This window comes from Bidens hawaiensis, unplaced genomic scaffold (genome assembly GCF_021521415.1).
Source record: "Bidens hawaiensis isolate Kalapana, Puna unplaced genomic scaffold, B.hawaiensis_p1.1 tig00003698_1, whole genome shotgun sequence".
Taxonomy (NCBI): Eukaryota; Viridiplantae; Streptophyta; class Magnoliopsida; order Asterales; family Asteraceae; genus Bidens; species Bidens hawaiensis.
In genome coordinates this window covers 1,923,135-1,941,887 of record NW_027491212.1, presented here as the reverse complement: position 1 = coordinate 1,941,887, position 18,753 = coordinate 1,923,135, and the positions used below count along the sequence as shown (strand labels likewise).

Sequence of the window (18,753 nt, the reverse complement as noted above, 5' to 3'; positions counted from 1 at the left end):
TCTTCTTCCAATCTTTGGATATCGTCTCAACCTCGCGCCCAAAAGCCCTATCAGTTGACGAATGGCAAGTAAACCAACCGTTTTGGCGAGCCATTTTGTAAAATACGACGAACCGATCTAGACGAGGTACCATCTCATGAGCCATACATACGAATTCGAAGTGACGAATCCGCATGACGGCACGCGGGTGAAGCTGAGACAAATGAATCCCAAACGCTTTCATCAGTTTCATTAAAACTTTGTGACAGGAAGACGAAAGTTCCCTGACACAAAGTAATCAGCGTATAAAGCCATATTCCCAGGAGGTGGGAAGCTGGCTATAGAACCGGCGGCGGGGAACTCCGGCCCCCACTCCGGTGGAATGCCATACGTCTTAATGAGTTCCTGATACTCATCTTGGTTCCACTGAACCTCTATCTCGTCAACCTCAACCATCGTACTAGTCATTACGTAAAACGTGCGAAATATCGGGTAAATCCACGAGAAGATCAAATAAAGATTCAGAAAGTTTAGAGAATGTTGGTGCATGATGTCAGTAGTTCAGTGTCTAGTGTCTGTAATCGAGTTTGTAATGTTTTGTATTTGATGTAAGCGAAGTTAGCTAACAAGTTCGCTGATATAGGCGAACTTGTTAGACAAGCGAAATTAGGGACAACTTCGCCTGAACATGCCAGGCGAAGTTGTCGTGATATATATTGATTAGGTTACGGCTTAATCAATAAGGAGTTTTATTATTCGAGTTTACGAGTCAGAGAGTCCTGTAATCAGTGATTGATATCACGTGTTTAAGGTTGCAATATAACGAGTATTTGTTTATTGTAACGTGTGTTCGATTGTGTTAACTCGTATCGTCTTCTACTCTCGTAACGTCTTACGTAGGGATTCCGCACCTACATAGAATGAGATATCTCGTGTAGATCCGGCTGGGAACCTACAATTGGTATCAGAGCCTTAGGCTCTTATGCTATGGTTCGAGATCTGCGTTTTGGTGTTTTTGGCACGTTTCTGATGCGTTTCTGGCCGATCAGCGCCGCAGGCGAAGTTATGGGGATCAGGCGAAGTTGTCGCTTAAATTTTAGGGTTTAGGCGAAGATATAAGGTTAAGCGAAGTTATTCACAACTTCTCCTACCTCACAAGTTCGTTTATCTCAGGCGAAGTTATCTGTAAGGCGATGTTATGGACAGACGAAGTTAAGGAGGGGCGAAGTGTGGAGTTTTCGTCTGTATGGCCAGGCGTACACGATTATTGTGAGACCGAAGACGTTGTTCCGTCAACGAGTGAAACTTGTTATCTCTTGGTCTTACGTGTGAACAAATACGTGTCAACTCTGGATTTGGAGTTGAGGTTGTGAATGGGATATTGATTGAAACTGGATATTGACACATATTTGGGTGTTTGTGGGCAATGAAATAGTTGTTGTTCGAGGTTGACCAACTGAAGAAAGTCAAATTGAACTGAAGGTTTTCGTCATTACTGGATTGCGGTCAGAGCATATTATTTATGTTATTTTCAAGGCGTTCGAGAATTGGATCCTGAAACGTGATGCTTATTTATTAGAGTGAAAATTCTGGAACAAGTTGGATTTAATCGGGATTTAAAGTGTTTATGTTCTTGATCGTTATCCCTGGTGATTGAAGATGCTTCGGATTAATTAATGGTCATGTGTGTTAGATTCTGTCAAGGTGGTTTTGTGATGAAATTGATCACTTAATGTTGAGTAGTTGAAGATTAAACCTTATCGTATGCCGACGTGTTGGTGAAGTTGTGGAGGGAGCCCAACTTCACGTGTTGGTGAAGTTAGAAGAACTTCACGTGTTGGTGAAGTTAGAAGATCTTCACATGTTGGTGAAGTCAGAAGGACTCACGTGATTGGTTGAGATGATCAATTAGGCACGGGGATGCATGCATTTCAAAGACCTCAATCTATATTGTCGGAGAAGCTTACACTGAAGGGGAGATCTGATATGGAAGACGCTGGGTGATTGTTAGATTTGTGAAGCTACAAGACAATTTCAGACACGGCTGGTTGAAGAGCAAACAGAAGATCATCAGTTAAGAGGGAGTCTGTTGGTGCATGTTTTGTAACAGATGATCTTTTGTGTTTGTTAGAATTGAGAGCAACGGTCAAAGGGGAGTCTGTTGGTGCATTTTGTGACCGTCGCTATGCAATTCTGTTAAGCGAAAACGTAGTGCGAAGTTAGGACAACTTCGCTATAGGCGAAGTTGTAACAACTTCGCCATAGGCGAAGTTAGAACAACTTCGCCTACAGGCCCAAGCCCGCGAAGTTTATATATATATGTGTGTCGTGTTTAGGTTGAGAATCCAGAAAAATTAGAGTGTTTGGTGATCAGTTTAATTGTCTAGAGAGAAACCGAGAGTGAGAGTCGTGTGGGACGACCCGAGGTAGAGCTCACCTCGGGTCGGCCGTCATTTGTTTTCATGTTTGGTTTGTAAGTGTTTCGGTTATTATGAAAAGATCTGCAGATGTGTTTATTCCATTCGTGTGTTTGTTCGTGTGTTTATATGTGTGTAATCGTGTTCTTCGTCTTCTACACCAATAAACGAGTCTAGGAGGATTCCGCACTCCTAGACATCGTGCGGATCTCGTATCGATCGGCGACGCCCCGGGGGGACTTACAAGTTAGGCGAAGTTTTGCACAACTTCGTCTGTATAATTTTGACCCTATATAAAGGAAATTAAAGGTCAAACTGGTTCATTATTTTCAAAACCCAGCGAACTTATCCAGCGAACTTAACCTCTAAACCCACAGCGAACTTATCGATCTTCATCTGTGTTCTTATAAAGGAAAAGAAGTTCGAGCTGCTGAAACCACAGAATGGAAAACTTATCGAAGACAAAGATAGAGGATTGAGAGCAGATGGCAAGCCTTAGATGATTATGAAGTATAAACCGATCCGGTGCTTGAAAGAAGTGCCGATGAAACAAATGCCCAAGGATGTGCTCAAAGAGTTGAAGTGATGGTATGTAGATTGTGAGACAGCTGAAGCAGTGATGGAAGATGAAGATGAACAAGAGCTGCTGAGAGTCTATGATCCGATGCATCTAGTGAACCTGTCTCGAGCTGATCTGCAGGTGCTGAATGAGAAGAAAATCTTTTATATTCCTGCTTGGAAAGACGAAGCGAGGAAATATCAAAGAGTTGTGTCGGTATGTGTACGAGAAGGAGTGAATGCTTAAAGATGAAGATTCAAGATTGTTGAAGATTACAAGACACGTGCTTGAAGATAAAGAGATGAAGCTACTACCAAGGGGGAGTCTGTTGGTGCATGATGTCAGTAGTTCAGTGTCTAGTGTCTGTAATCGAGTTTGTAATGTTTTGTATTTGATGTAAGCGAAGTTAGCTAACAAGTTCGCTGATATAGGCGAACTTGTTAGACAAGCGAAGTTAGGGACAACTTCGCATGAACATGCCAGGCGAAGTTGTCGTGATATATATTGATTAGGTTACGGCTTAATCAATAAAGAGTTTTATTATTCGATTTTACGAGTCAGAGAGTCCTGTAATCAGTGATTGATATCACGTGTTTAAGGTTGCAATATAACGAGTATTTGTTTATTGTAACGTGTGTTCGATTGTGTTAACTCGTATCGTCTTCTACGCTCGTAACGTCTTACGTAGGGATTCCGCACCTACGTAGAACGAGATATCTCGTGTAGATCCGGCTGGGAACCTACAGAGAAAAGGAAATAAGAAAGTAGTTAGAATACAAAGGCGATAAAACTTCAAAAAGAAGTTGTTAACTCCTCTTATATATACTCATCGCAATTAATGCGATGTGATGCGAACAGCAGAGAGAGAAAGAATCGCTCAACAGATACTCGCCACGTCACGCGGAAAATTCGAAAAAGTGTAAAAGTTATACAGTCAGGTACAGTTGCAGCCGTCACAAACGTCATGTCACCTGCACACGTGCCTGCAAGCTGTCAACTTGTCCTTTTTTCATGATTATCCACAATAACAGAAGATATTTTCTACCAACTTGCAAGAATAAAAAACCCCCAAATACGCATTAAGTCCAAAATTTCACCCGCATAACGTACTTCACGCGGAAGAAACACTGGACTGTGGGGACTTATAGAGGTAGGGTACTGAAAAGACCCAAATACCCTTAAGTAACACCCGCGGGTCAACTGAGAATCTACCACAAGTCACCCGCGGGGCATATGAATCATTCGCAGAATCATTTGAGGAAGAAACACCCTCGTACAACATGCGGAAGCATCCTGGCACCCTCAGGAAGGAATGTTCTTCCGCGTAAATGTCCGTGAGGTATTGCCCCAGGACAACTGTCAGCAGTCAAGTACCTTCCAGAAGATTTGCTAAGACGCTTTCTTGAGCAATACGTGATCTCTCAACCAATTAGTAAAGGACACCTTGCAAGGCCGTTATAACCGTGCACATGACCAGTGTTGTCTATCAACCTATATCAAAAGGGTGCGTGTCCAGATGGTTATACATGCACATGCAACGTATAAGCCAAACCTATCAAAAGAAGACACGTGTCCAGGTGGTTACGAGAGCATCTTCTAAAGGACAGCTGGCCCAATCATCATTCCCACACTCTTCGGCTATAAATACCCTCTCAATCATCATGAGGTATTCATCACCATCACTCCCACTGTACTATCTCAATTTACTTAAGTGTTTATCTCTGTCAGAACAGTACTTATTCTCACGTCGGAGAGTGGTTACGGGAAGACCCCCCACCTTGTCCTTCCTGTAGCGAGCTCACGGTGTCTGTTTTGCAGGTTCACGTCACTGGACTTTGGGGAATTGTGTTCATATCGTATTAGCAGCTAACCATATCCTACCCTGTTGACTCATTGGATCTAAAACCCGAACCCGGGGAGTAGATCCGTGTTTCTTCAACTGGTTAAAAACATAATATCAACTATTTTTGCAGATGAAATTTTATCACCCAGGTAAGTATCCTGTAACCAAATTGGTTTCTCTGATTATTTTTAATATATTTAGATGTGCTTATTTGTTTATATATTTTTTATTTAGGGAAAAAGTCTCCGTGTTCTTTTCCTTGTTCTTGAACAGTTTCTCGAGCGTTGCTTTGACCTATTTTGACCATGCTGATGATGGGAAATTTTTTAGCAGTATACACACCGTTTCTGGACAATTAAAGAAAGGTATGTGTTCTTATAATATCATAGTTTCAGATTTTCTTCAAGTTTTACAATTTCGTTTTCTTCTGTTTGCAGTGATGTCTGATGCGGAGACAAGAACCGGGTTTGAAAAAGTATGCGACTTTGAAGAACTTATCGCTCTCATTCAAGATTTTCTCATTAATGAAGAAATATTGATTTGCAGTACCGAAATAAGTTCCGAGACACCATCATTACCCAGCTCTAAAGCTTCGTTGCATGAGTTGGTGGTTGGGGCGGTTTTTCTAGCTTCAGTTTGTGAAGCTTTTGACCGTGTTGACTTTTTATGTGAATTGTCATACACCATCTCTCGCGACGCCAGTTCGTTGACTTCGACTCTTCTACACGTGTTTGCTTATGTGTGTGGAGAAAAATTGTTAACCCATGGTGACTACAATTTGATCATGACAGTAGTAAAATCTTTAGTTATATATCATGAGAGGGAAAATGTGTCATCGGGCTTCTCTTCTTGCGCCACATGTCCATTTTCTATTGGTGCTATTTCCATGGAAGAACTTGCATCGCGTCTCTTGAAGAAACTTGGTGACTGCACTATGCGCATGTCATGCAATTCATTAACAGTTCCCGATGATTTGTTTTCTGATTTGGATGATGTTTTGACTCTGTTGGAACTGTTGGCAACTAAGAGGGTATGAAATGTATCTTTGACTTTTAAATATTCTTTTATTAAATACATTATCGTGTATCTTTTAGTTCCTTTTCATTGGTTTGTGGGGATCTAACCAACTAAATAATTTGACACGCAGAGCTGGAGTTGGGTTTGCAAGAACATCGTCAGTTTGTTGTTGAAGATGTTGGAAGCAAGTGTTATGGAAACTCCTTTGACTTCTATTTTTGCTCTTTTAGGCCAAATGGCAAGGTGAGTTGGTCTTGCATCTGAGTAATTAATATTTTATACTATTATTCTGCTAATTATTTTTATATATTACAGACTTGGTATTGATGCTAATGGATTTCAAGATGCTGAAGTTGAGGGTATAAGAGTCAAATTAATGTCATTTATATCCGAGAGTGCTTCAAGCAAGATCAGTTTCCCGGTTCAGTTTGCTGCTGTAAGTGCTTTATTGGGTACAACACCTCTCAGTTTTAAGGATACTTGTATGAATAGTATCGAACTGCTGCCACCTGTAAGTTCTGCAACTGCAACTGATTGTATACAGAGATGGTTTTCTTTGCTGAGTGATGAGCGCAGGTCACTGTCAGTTAAGGCCCTTAACCGCTGATGCTTCTTAGCCGCTGAAATGCATAGACCATTGTTACTGCAACTACACTTTTAAGTCTTTTGTAGGTGTAACCAATCAATTTTGTAGCTATTGACAATTGATCTACCGTGTATTTTGAAGGCTAATCGTTTCAGTGCCAGCCGGGTTTTTTGCTTTTCACCGTTTGCCCTTGGTATGGCGTGGTTTAATTCATGAGTGGCCTTAGTGAAAGAGGAATATTATTTTTGTTTGTAATTGTACATGTCAAAGTATCGACTCGTAATACAATTATAGCAGGGCTGTGAACTAGCTGAGCCGAACCTAGACAGGATGGGCTGGGGCTCGGCTCGCTTATTTTTACGAGCTAAAATTTTGAGCATGAGCTAGCGAGTCAGCTAATTGAGCCTAACAAGCCAGCCAACGAGCCGAGCTTGCCCAGTTACCCTGGTTTGTGCTCAGCTCGTTTACAAACGAGCCAATATTGAGTGAGCCGCGAGCTTTTTGAACAACTTAGGTGGCAAGATGAGCTTGGGTATGGATGTGGCTGACCTGCTAACCCACTTTTATCCATTTTTCTTTATTTATTTTTGTAAACAATGAATGTTTATTTATGATTACTGTATAACTGTTATGTACTCATTTGAGGAAAAACTTGCCATCAAGTCTTTGAGATTCACATTATAATTAAGGCCTTGTCTTAGTATTTTTGTAATTTCTGCTGGAAACAAGGGCTGCAGAAGAATTATGGCGATTTTGTAGTCGACCGCCGACCCACCCTAAGTAATTATTGCCACCTTAAATCCTTAATATTGTGCTTGTTAGTTATTCCTAATTAATTGCATAAGCTATGTACTACCTTAATTAGTTATTGGGTGTTACGTTCATTATTATTATTATTATTATTATTAAGTATTTATCTATTTTGTTTATGTAAGGGGTTAGTGGCTATTTTTGTTAGTTGGGGGGCGTCCTTATTAACTTGTTTTGTTATTTATTTTGGTACGTATTATAAATGAAATCATATCAGAAGTTTTAATTATTCTTTCTTCTCTAACAAGTCTCTTCATCCCTTCCTAACCCTATCAAGGGTATCAGAGCCATTTCGATCTCCGGTCGGAATTACTTCCTTTATCATGACGAACACATGCAACCAAGATGTTGACAACACTCTGAAGAATCATGAGAAAGCAATCACAGAGATCCAAGCCGCGCTATCGGTACTAATGAAACAACAAGAACAATCAGCCAAACAACAAGAAGAGATCTTGAAGGCGGTGCGGGATAGATCGGTCCAGGTTAGCGGGGGTGGGTTTAGCTCGAGTTCATCGCACTCTCTCGGCGATGCAGACTCAAGGGGTACCCGGCCCATGCGAATCGGGAAGGTTGAATTTCCCAAGTTCTCAGGTGAAGATGTAGAAGGTTGGCTTTACCGTTGCGAACACTTTTTCGCGATTGATGCGACTCCCGTGGAGATGAAACTCAGGTGCGCTATTGTTCATTTAGAAGGGCACACGATCCAATGGCACAGAGCTTTCATGCGCACACGGAACGCTACCGTGTTTGATGTCTCGTGGGGAGACTATGTGCAAGCTATTTCGGCCCGTTTTTCTAATTCAATGTTTGAGGATCCCTTGGAGGAGATAGCTTCCCTCAACCAGACAGGTTCGCTTCACAATCTCAACACGGCTTTTGATTCACTATTGAATAAGGTAACACTTAGTGAAACCCAAGATGTTAGTCTCTATCTTAAGGCCCTTAAACCAGAAATTAGGGGGGTTTGTAAATATGTTCAAGCCTCAAACATTATATGAGGCGTATGGGTTGGCGAGAATGCAAAATATCAACAACACGAGCTTGATGAATCGACTTAAGGATGTAGAAGATGGGTCGCAAGATGAAGATGTCAAAATAACACCTCCGGTTAATGCTTCAAAACTTCCCTTGTTACCAAGTCCAACAACCATGCCACCGACATCTAAACCCGGTACTCTTAGCTCGAGGCGTTTAACAAATGATGAACTCGAGTTAAAAAGGGCTAAAGGGGAATGTTTCTGGTGTACAGAAAAGTTTTTTCCGGGACATAAGTGTAAGAAAAAACATATTTACATACTCGAGGTGGAGGATGAAAAACAAGCATCGGAAGAGGATGAAGACCATGTTACGTGAATCACTTTTTGAGGGCAAAAAGTGGATTAAGGGGGGAGTATTGTTACGTTCATTATTATTATTATTATTATTATTATTATTATTATTAAGTATTTATCTATTTTGTTTATGTAAGGGGTTAGTGGCTATGTTTGTTAGTTGGGGGGGGGGGGGTGTCCTTATTAACTTGTTTTGCTATTTATTTTGGTACGTATTATAAATGAAATCATATCAGAAGTTTTAATTATTCTTTCTTCTCTAACAAGTCTCTTCATCCCTTCCTAACACTATCATTGGGTGGCTTGCAAGATCCATTTTGTTCAGGAAGTATCCCAATTGGCAATTGCCCATTGTACGTTTGAAAAGTCAGTATTCTAAAAGGAGCATGACCAATTTTTTAAAGCGACTCTTCCTTACTCTAACTAAAGTAACCATTTTAATCGGGCCGTATTTTTGCCCAAACCAAAATAACCTTTTTCTTTTTTTAAATCAATTCATTTTGACCTGAGGCCGTTTGGCTTGTTACCCAGCCTAACTATTCTACCGTTCTGACCCGTTACCCAGCCCGAACATTCTACACTGTTACCCAGCCCAGCCATTTCGCCACATATATTCTAGGCCAATTGGCAAGGCAAGTGTGTCTGAATTTTGTAAACAAGTCAAGCATAGGCTCGGGTCATGTTCTCAACGGCTTGTATTTACCTATATATAGATTTATTATATTATGTGTTATAATTTATATATTACAAACTGTGTGTATTATATTGATATTTTTTTAATAAATTTAGGTATAACATTAAAGGAAAAAAAAGAATTATTATAGCTTTCTTAGGCTCAGCTTAGTATGTGAAGCTCGAGCTTGATCTTGTTTATTAATTGAACTCCAACTTAGGCTTGAGCTCATTTACACGTATTTGTTTCGAGATTTTAGCGTGTTGATCTCAAGTGTTTCACAAACTGTCTCTCTTTCGTTTCAGTTTGGTCCATCATCATTTTCTATACCAATTATTTGATTAATTACTCTAACTAAAGAAGACAACCGAGTCTATCCAACTCATTTCGATACAATCTTCTGCTTTTAGACCCAATTGAGGGAATGTTTCGTTCATTAATGGGATAAGGTCGTTAAGTTCCCCTAAGAAAAGCGAGTTGAATAACGCTTGAACCGAAGTATTTGTATCACCGTGCACATATTGAATGAGTACTCTAATAACGAGCTCATTTTTCATCTTGTGTGCTATGTGTTGCCAATGATGGATGATACCGATGGTGTGTTGATCCATGTTCTTGTAAACGTTAAAAACCGTGACTTTTGAAGGGACTCTCACGAGCTTGATTTTCCACGAGACGACGACACCAAAGCTCGCCCCTCCGCCACCTCGAATGGCCCAAAAGAGATCTTCACCCATCGATTTCCTATCGAGGAAACGCCCTTTGGCGTCAACTAAGTAAGCATCAATGACGTTATCTGCCGCTAGGCCGTATTTTCTGACCATAGTACCGAAGCCACCACCGCTAAAGTGCCCACCTACACCAACACTCGGGCATATCCCTGCTGGGAACCCGTGGGTTTGACTTTTTTGGGCTATACTATAGTAAAGCTCCCCTAATGTCGCCCTCGAGTCAACCCATGCGGTTTCCTGCTTAATGTTGATGCGAATGGAGCGAAGGTTTCTCATGTCAATGATCACGAACGGTATTTTGCAAAGGTATGATAACCCTTCATAGTCGTGCCCCCCGCTTCGAACCCTGACTTGCAACCCTTGCTCTCGACTACAAATTATAGCCGCTTGTATCTCGGCTATGTTATTTGGTGTAACAATTCCAACCTGCCTTTGGGAGCTGGTTGAATTCGAGCATCTTGGGTTGTGTTGAGACGACACAAGGGATGAATGCATTGGCATGTCACGTGTGAACACGTAACGTGAAGTATTCACGAATGGGATGGTATTACTCATACACGAGACAAATCCATCATGGCTTCTGATTGCATCGGTACATATAACTGACGTGATCATAACCCATAAAACACGAGTTGCTACTAGACCCATGATGGCTTGCTTACTTGCTTCATCTTAAAAATGGTGAAGGTACTTATAGGATGATAAAAGTTATGGAGTTGGAATATTTGAAGGCAAATTCTTTGAATTTGGGTTTGTCATGGACCAGATGATAATTACAATGTAATGAAACTGACAACTTTGCCATTACTCTAACATAAATGCCGGAATAATATATTTGGCAATCTTCACACTAATTACTTACATTACACATATACCATAGTAAAAAAATTAAAAGTTTAAGCTAGTTGTTACCTCCAAAAGGTATATTTGAGTTTCAGATATTCGTGTAACACAAAGTATTAGTTTGAACATTAAATTGATAGTAAAGACGTGTTTAAAAAAGTACTCTGAAGTTGACACCAAAATAGTACATTAGTTTAGTAAGATGAATAATATTGGTACATATGTATTGAATTTGTTGTAACATATTTTTGCTGTAATATTTTAGCTCTTGATTTAATAGACACGGAGCTCATTCAAGAATTATGATGATTGATCGACTTCAACTTTATCAGCTAAAGAGAGTAAAATGTGTTAGAATATACACTCACAAAAAAAAGGCGTAAGTGGAGCTACAAATATAGCAACACAAACGAACCGTGTCATGTTTAAATTATTAACTGCACAGATTACGTGTTTATGTAGGTTTTAATTTTACTAATTAGTTAGTTTTCAATTTCAAAGATTCGTAGCTTACCATATTAAAAATTTTCTATAAAAGTGATTTTGATGTAATGTTTTATCTGTATAGATAGTTGACATTCCGTCTCTGAAAGACGCATCCAGGTATTAGTGGCGGTTCAAACACTATTAGAAAAAGTATTCAGTATTATATAAATTTCTCTTAAAATACTCTTTTTATTTTCAGTGGCTACTCTCTACGTCTTATACTTGATCATGTATTAACCAATTTGTATAATTAATACATATTTAACATAAAATTTTATACAAGAAAATTAATGTATACCATACAAATAATAAACAAAAATTAAAAGGTTGAAAGTATATAAGATACATGGCAAAACATTAGCTCTAATTAAACTATTTTACATATGTCTAAAGATTAAAAGAAGATAAAGCAAAGTACAAGATAATCAATAGTCGAGATTAAGTTTGTAGTTATTTTCTTTTAAATCAAAAGACAGAGTATAGTTGAAAATTTAACTCCGCTTCCGCGTCTATTATCAGTTTATGTCATGATATATATTATTAGAAACGATGAATTGTAGAATTTAGAAACGACATATGTATCATTCATAAGCTAATCGAGTTCACTAGTCCTAATTACATAGTGTTTAGGAACTCAAAAACTTCTCACACCCTGACTAGGCTAATGCGAAAGCGTAATACGGGAATGCAACAGACATCTCTGGTATACATTGTTTATAAAGAAAATTAACAAACTAATTTACATCTTGTTATATTGTTTTAATTACGGTTACAAACTAAACGTTTATAATATAACCAGTTCTTTAAGCCGCATTATTCGTTAACGGTATACTTGCATCTATCTACGACGGTACTGATCGTTACTCGAGCACATAGCACGTAGCACATCATTCCAACTTTGGTATACCTGAAAAACATGTTAAAAAGAGTCAACTACGAATACTTGGTGAGTTTCACAAGTTTAAATGAAACAAGGTTTACGTGAATTTCACAAGTTTAAATGTTAAAAAGAGTCAACTACGAATACTTGGTGAGTTTCACAAGTTTAAATGAAACAAGGTTTACATAATCATAGTATACACATTATGTATGTATACAATATAATTATACTAAGCCACATGTAAACCCTTGACGTGCTTTTACCACGTGGCCCCTCACTGCCCACGCACTCCTCGTGGCTAGACCTGCCACATGCCCCAAATACTATGTCTAACAAATGATGAATATTGGAGAAAAAGGTTAATTAAAACCATATCACAAATGTGCAATTAGAAATAACCAAATGAAGTTTTATTTATTTATTTATTTTAATCGACACGGGTCAACGACTCAAAATTATTTGGTTAAGAGACCTAAATTAAATCTAAAAGTGCAGTTGAGGTATTTGAATTCCAGAAGTTCAAAAATGCTAAATAGAGTATGAACGGAGAATAATTTAGTTAAATAACATGTTGATGAGTGGAGTGTTATACTTAAAATAAACAGATTATTGAGAAACTTTGGTATAGCTGATAATTTACATTATTTTAAGGAAAATTGGTTTTAAATAATCCTAATTATGTCTTATTGGCAAATAACAGTTTCAACTTCATACTTGGCTGGTAGCGGTCTCAACTAAAGGTGTATTTGGTCACAACGGTTCGCGACTAACAGATTCTTAACGTTGTAAGTTGCATGTCGCCGGAAAAACGTTTTTGGCCTGAAAATCAAATTTTTCGCCGGAAAATCAATCTTTTGGACTGAAACCTCTTTGTAGCGTTAAATCAGGCCTTCATGAACATTTTTTTCAAGTAAAATCCTCAATTATTGAGGTCGCCGGAACCCTAAAACCACCGTCGGAGTCAATTGGTGGTGATCAAGTGGCGATGGCAATTGGTTGGTGTTGAGTCAGTTAGTGGTGGTGGTGTTCAGGTTGAGTTTTCCAACGAAAAATATGATTTTTTCGAGCAATAATGTTTTTCTGGCGACCTGCAACCAACGGCGTTAGGTTCTGTTAGCCGTGGACCGTTGTGAACAAATGTACCTTTAATTGGGACCGCTACCAGCTAAGTGTGAAGTTGGGGCTGTTATTTGCCAATAGGGCATAGTTTGGATTATTTAAAATCAATTTTCCTTAATATTATATACATTATTTATTTAATATATCAAAAAGAAAATGCTTAATTCTTAGAAACATCTATCCGAATATCTTCTAAGGATAAAAATGGTATTCTTTTAAGAACATCCAAGGACGGATCCTTGTTGCCTCCATTCATTTCAATAGGGCTTGTCCTTGCAAGGATGTCAAACGGTACAAAATTGATATAATCGTATGTTTTGTAAATAAGTTTTTGGTTGTCAGACTAGGGACTTCCCAAAATGTCACCTATTATGAAACTTAACTACAAGAAATCTAGGCAACTGAAATCGAATAACAGTAATCGTTGCAGAAATCACAGTGGTCGTGAAGTTAGATCGCCCAGATTCAGTTACAAAATGATTCTAATGTACACTACCCAGTTCCGGTCACAATCTCGGTCTTTAAAAAAAAAATAATTAACTAAGAGTAAATTGTATATACAAGTTGCATACTCCTCACAAAATATAAAAAATTAATAAGTAAAAAAAAATGAATACGATCACAAATAAGTCAAAAAATTGCAACTGTCTAAGGGCGATTACTAATTGGTCGCAGAAAATGAATAAAAAATATTCAATTTAAATGGGAAAAATTATGTCGCAAAAACACACAAAAAAGTGACAATATTCTACAACACCCACAAAGAACAAGCAGAAAAGAGGCGGTTACTAATTAGTATACTGCAAAACACAGCAATCGCAAAAAGAAGCGGTCGCAAAAACGATAAAAAATCTATCACAAAATATGTCAGCTGCAAAACTAAGGGTCGCAAATTGAGGCAAGAAAGAATGGCAGCAAGTCATTCATAATATTTGCGACTGCAATTTCAATCTAAATCATATCACAAATTGATTCACGATTGCAAAATAGAATCACTCATGGTGGTTTTTGCGACCGCAATTACAATCATAAATGACCTTACGCAACCAAAGCTGTGGTCACAAATACTCAGCTTTCTAATAGTGTCCCAATCAAACACAGTCAACTATCTAGTTTCACTCACATCTACAGAAAACCACGAAAATTGTTGATGAAAAAACATGTGTTTAAAAACGTTTATTCTATCAGAGACTGTTATTTTCTTAAAACCTAGTATTTTTCTTACTCATGTAACAATGGGATTCTCACTGGTTCTAAAACAAATTCCCCACCCTCTAGTGAACTTATTAGACTATCTCTAATGGATCCTTGAAGATTAGCCATTGGAGGCCCTTACCATTACAACTCATATGTTTGAAGGCGCCCTTAGGTGAGACGCCCTTGCATAAAGACATGAGATTTTCTTGGTTCATGCAATGAAGTGGCCCCAAAGAAATCAAGAAAAAAAATATATTTAAAAGTTGTGTCAAAAAGGTAGGTGATGAGGTGGAAATTAAAGAGGGTAAAAATACTTGTGGAGGTAAAGATGAAATTTCACAATTTAACAATTTATAAGGATTTTATGTGACAAATGGCATTACAGTTAGAAGCGTCTAAGAACACACGAAACATTACAGATAATCTTATCTTTGAAAAGGTTTCTCCCACCTTTATGAATTGAAAAGAAGTAATTTGAATATCATCTGTAGCATTCATTTTCAAGCCATCTAGTATATTGTCCAATTTTCCTTAGGTTATGGTTTAATGGTTTTTATGTTTTTGTGTATTTATTTTTCTTTTTTTTCATCTAACAACTACAAACTTTTTAGGAAGCTATTCATCATGTAAGAGTAGTTCCACACTTGCACCTAAGCACACTTAGCTTATTCAATAATTACTCCAACCCAATCACATTTAAATCTGTAGTTCTTATCTAATTCATATTCAATGCTATCAAATTAATCGCGTTAGTTGTTTAATTGAGTTAGGAGACATCTTTCATTGATGACGAGTTGGGACCCAACTTAACATTGAAGGACACTTGAATAAATGAAGTGAAGAGGTGTGTAGTAACATTCAAAAACTTGCACGTCATAATGTGACAATCATTTGACCTTTTGAGCAATGGACATTGCATTGCTAGACTATCTAACAAGAGCAGGACAAGGACCGCGCATTTCGGGTTTGTGACGGCTTTCTCATTCCACCTCTTAAATACGACACAATTAACACTTCAAAAGGGGACACATTTAGTACCATTTGTCCAAGTTTCAGTTAAAAGTATTATAACTCAAAACTTTTTAAGAGGATATAACAAAATCTAAGTTCGCCATCACTTATGAATGAACCTAATTTCACTACCTGTGAAGTCCTATTTAGGAAAAGTGATATGTTGTTCCTTTTTATGGTACAAAACTTTAATCTATATTCCGTTTGTTAAAATTAGAGTAAACATGAGAGCAAAACATCATATACCCAATGATCACCTAGTCCTCACTGATATACACCATACAAACTTGTTCATTACTCACTTATTTATCTAATTGCACATTCTCCATCTTTTTAACCTCGGATATCGACGATGTCTCCCTCGAGTTGCTTCCACAACTACAAGTACCAAACGACGTCGCTCTGCTTGAAACAGGTGTTGCCAGAAATGTCGGGGTTGCTTGCCCCGCCATGACTACAAGATACTTTTATTTGTAAATTACATTGGGTGATTCCTTGTTGTGATTCTCGGGTTTTGAGACTCCGGTCTCAAGGTCTCTTTCTACGTCTAAACTGTTGTCAGCGTCACCGTATTGTTTGAAGTAAGAACAAGCGAGGATCAAGAGAGCAAAGGAAATGAGACTAAGGGTCGCAGCAAGGCCACCAAATAGGTACGGCACCGGTGAGTGCCAAGGTGAAAGATGACCAGTCACCGGCGAGGACGGAGCCAATGAATTTGCCGGCTGTGTCTCAAGAGTCATGATCAATGGTTCTTTTACTTGGTTGATTAAGTTAGAGAAATTAATAGAGATGGATGTGAGGGATGAGTGGAAGTAACCAGTATTTATAGCTTCGAACATGAATCTAAAACATTTTTATTTTTAGATTTTGGGGTAAAGTAAATATATCATCATTTAGGGGCTGTTTGGCAACTTCTGAATGAGTAAGTGCTGAATCAGTAAGAGATCTGAATCGTTAAGTGCTGAACCAATAAGATATCTAAATCATTAAGAGCCAATATAATGTTTAAACATTCAAAGACAAATGTCTGACCAATTCAGATAAGAGGTCTTAACCATTCAGACTCAGTATAATGCTTACCCATTCAGAGGCAAATGTCTGAATGATTCGGAAATTTGTTTGCAAAACAAACAGTCTGAACCATTAAGTGCTGAATCAGTAAGATGTCTGAACCATTAAGAGCCTTATTAAGAGCTAAACAAACAGCCCCTTAGTGAGGGCACGTGCTATAACTTTGTATATAAAAAAATAAAAGGATTATTTATCTATTTAAATCAAATAAAAAATATAAACTAGTTTCATTTTGGAAACACGGGAAATATGAAATAAAATTTCTGTTTTATCTATGTAGACTATAAAGATTAATAATATGACATGTGATGCTTTTTATACTTTTGCTTTCTAAATCTAGAACATAATAAATTGCACCACAAAAACTCGGAGCAAAAAACTTTACATAAAAATACAGGGAAAGAAACTAATACAACAATTTACAATACACTTTCTGTACTTTTTTATAAAAAATTTTTATATACCAATATGATACTAAAATTAAAAAATTATGACATTTAAAAAAAGTTTGTGGAACTTAAAATTAAAAATTCTACAAAAGCGGTTAATTTTAAAATAGCCTTCAATATTTTTATTTATTTTCCTATGCTTTAATTAATTTTAAAATAGGCTTCAATATTTTTATTTATTTTTCCTTTGCTTTAATCTCAGCATTGATTAGACGATAGAAGGTGAAAATGTTTTTTTTTTTGCTTTTTTTGTTTTTGGTTTTTTTTTTTGTCTATTTAGGTAGAAATGTAAAATCAACTTTTTAGAAGATCCTTCCTCTCAGTTTTAATTAAGAGTTGTAGTGCCTAGTTGTTTTTTAAAACTTAGCTATGTTAACTGTAAGAGTATCATCCATCTTGATAACGAATTAGGTTATATAACGGTTTAGAGATATGGTTATACTTATACAACTAGGACCCTTATTCTAGCCTTCTATTTGACTCTAGAAATATAGTCATATAATTCTCCAATTCAGGTTACCTATTTATACATGTTTCTCCGAATGGTTGTAAGAATAAAAGAGGCGGACGTCGTTGATGAATCAAAGATCAAGAAAATAATTTAAACTGTAATAGGGGTCGTTCGTTGCTCTGTATATCATAGCATATGTAAAATTGTTGTTTGTGTTGCTCTGTAAATCATAGTATATGTAAAATTGTAGTTTTGGACTCTGTTGATCAGTTCTGATCTCGATCAGGGTGTTTGTTGATAACATAATTCAGTCGTTCAAAAAAAAAATCATATTTCTTCAATTTAAATAAGATAGTTGAGATTGAATTATTCACATGGCGAATGCTACCCCTAAGGCCCTAATAGCATTATCAGTACTAATTAATAAAATGCCTTTTTCATGTTATAAACGCTAATTATAAAAGTTATAAAATGCTTTAGTAGGATAACGGATATCCACAATTCACAAACTTAAAGAAGATGCCTTCAGCAAGCTAAACAGTGATTATGCATGATGTTGGTGGACACTAATCCCACCATAATAATTCCTTTAAGCACCTCCTTTTGCCATAATCTATTATTTGGCATTAGATCTTACAATACTAATAAACAAAAATAATGATGCCTAGGTGTTATAACCACATTTATTCCTAGATTAAAATTCCATACTAATCTTCTAATCTCTCTTCTCCTTAATCCATGCTATCCATGGGTCATTGGTGAAAATGGTTTGACCCATGAGTTACATCTCAAGATATAATGCATACATTAATGACTATTTACAATAATATAAAACCTAAAACTTAATTTTGCTCAATGTATACATTACTTTTTATTAAAAATGTCAACACATGATTTTACAATAAGGACTCGCGAATTCAGTTTGAATTATGTGAGACTTCTCACTTCATATATATATATATATATATATAAATTTTTCATTATTCTGTTTAATTTAAATTTCCAATTAATGTGATTATTAATTTTGTATCTTTAACTTAATATTCTAAGCGTAGTCATACTAAAAAAAATCTTAAGCATTAAAACAATGATCAGTTATAAAGAAATTTGGAGTCCTGTAATTGTAATTCAGATTTTTTCTAAAGTTATAAAACTGAATTCTTTGTTTTTTGGAAACTGTAAAATTCTTTTTTTATTTCATAAGCATTTATTACATAATCAATTTCAACAAAACAAATATTATGTTATTCTACTAATAAAAAAAGTGTTGATGCTTAGGTGTCAAGCCTACATTCAC

The 18,753-nt window shown here is 37.0% G+C and overlaps 2 protein-coding genes across 3 annotated transcripts; one reads left to right on the top strand and one right to left on the bottom strand.

Moving 5' to 3' along the window:
• Positions 1-4,902: 4,902 nt before the first annotated feature.
• LOC143624228 (uncharacterized) lies at positions 4,903-6,940 on the top strand. 2 transcript variants are annotated; one of them, XR_013152065.1, is made up of 5 exons: positions 4,903-5,163; positions 5,236-5,828; positions 5,946-6,058; positions 6,131-6,848; positions 6,899-6,929. XR_013152065.1 is itself a non-coding variant. In XM_077094946.1 (4 exons), exons 1-4 carry the CDS (start codon positions 4,929-4,931, stop codon positions 6,420-6,422), a joined length of 1,233 nt encoding a protein of 410 aa, XP_076951061.1. In that variant the 5' UTR covers positions 4,903-4,928; the 3' UTR covers positions 6,423-6,940. The 2 variants fall into 2 exon arrangements, 1 of the variants encoding a protein (XP_076951061.1); XM_077094946.1 differs by having other exon boundaries at positions 6,131-6,940.
• A 2,628-nt stretch (positions 6,941-9,568) lies between these two features.
• On the bottom strand, positions 9,569-10,597 carry LOC143624196 (O-acetylstemmadenine oxidase-like). Its single transcript, XM_077094914.1, has one exon. It carries the CDS (start codon positions 10,595-10,597, stop codon positions 9,569-9,571), a length of 1,029 nt encoding a protein of 342 aa, XP_076951029.1.
• Positions 10,598-18,753: the final 8,156 nt, after the last annotated feature.

Bases quoted from the DNA above. Each gene is read 5' to 3' on its own strand.
- LOC143624228 (XM_077094946.1), top strand. From the start codon at position 4,929: ATGAAATTTTATCACCCAGGTAAGTATCCTGTAACCAAATTGGTTTCT. The intron at 5,164-5,235 runs GTATGTGTTCTT...TTCTGTTTGCAG, and splicing joins TTCTGGACAATTAAAGAAAG to TGATGTCTGATGCGGAGACA. The intron at 6,059-6,130 runs GTGAGTTGGTCT...TATATATTACAG, and splicing joins CTTTTAGGCCAAATGGCAAG to ACTTGGTATTGATGCTAATG.
- LOC143624196 (XM_077094914.1), bottom strand. From the start codon at position 10,597: ATGGGTCTAGTAGCAACTCGTGTTTTATGGGTTATGATCACGTCAGTT.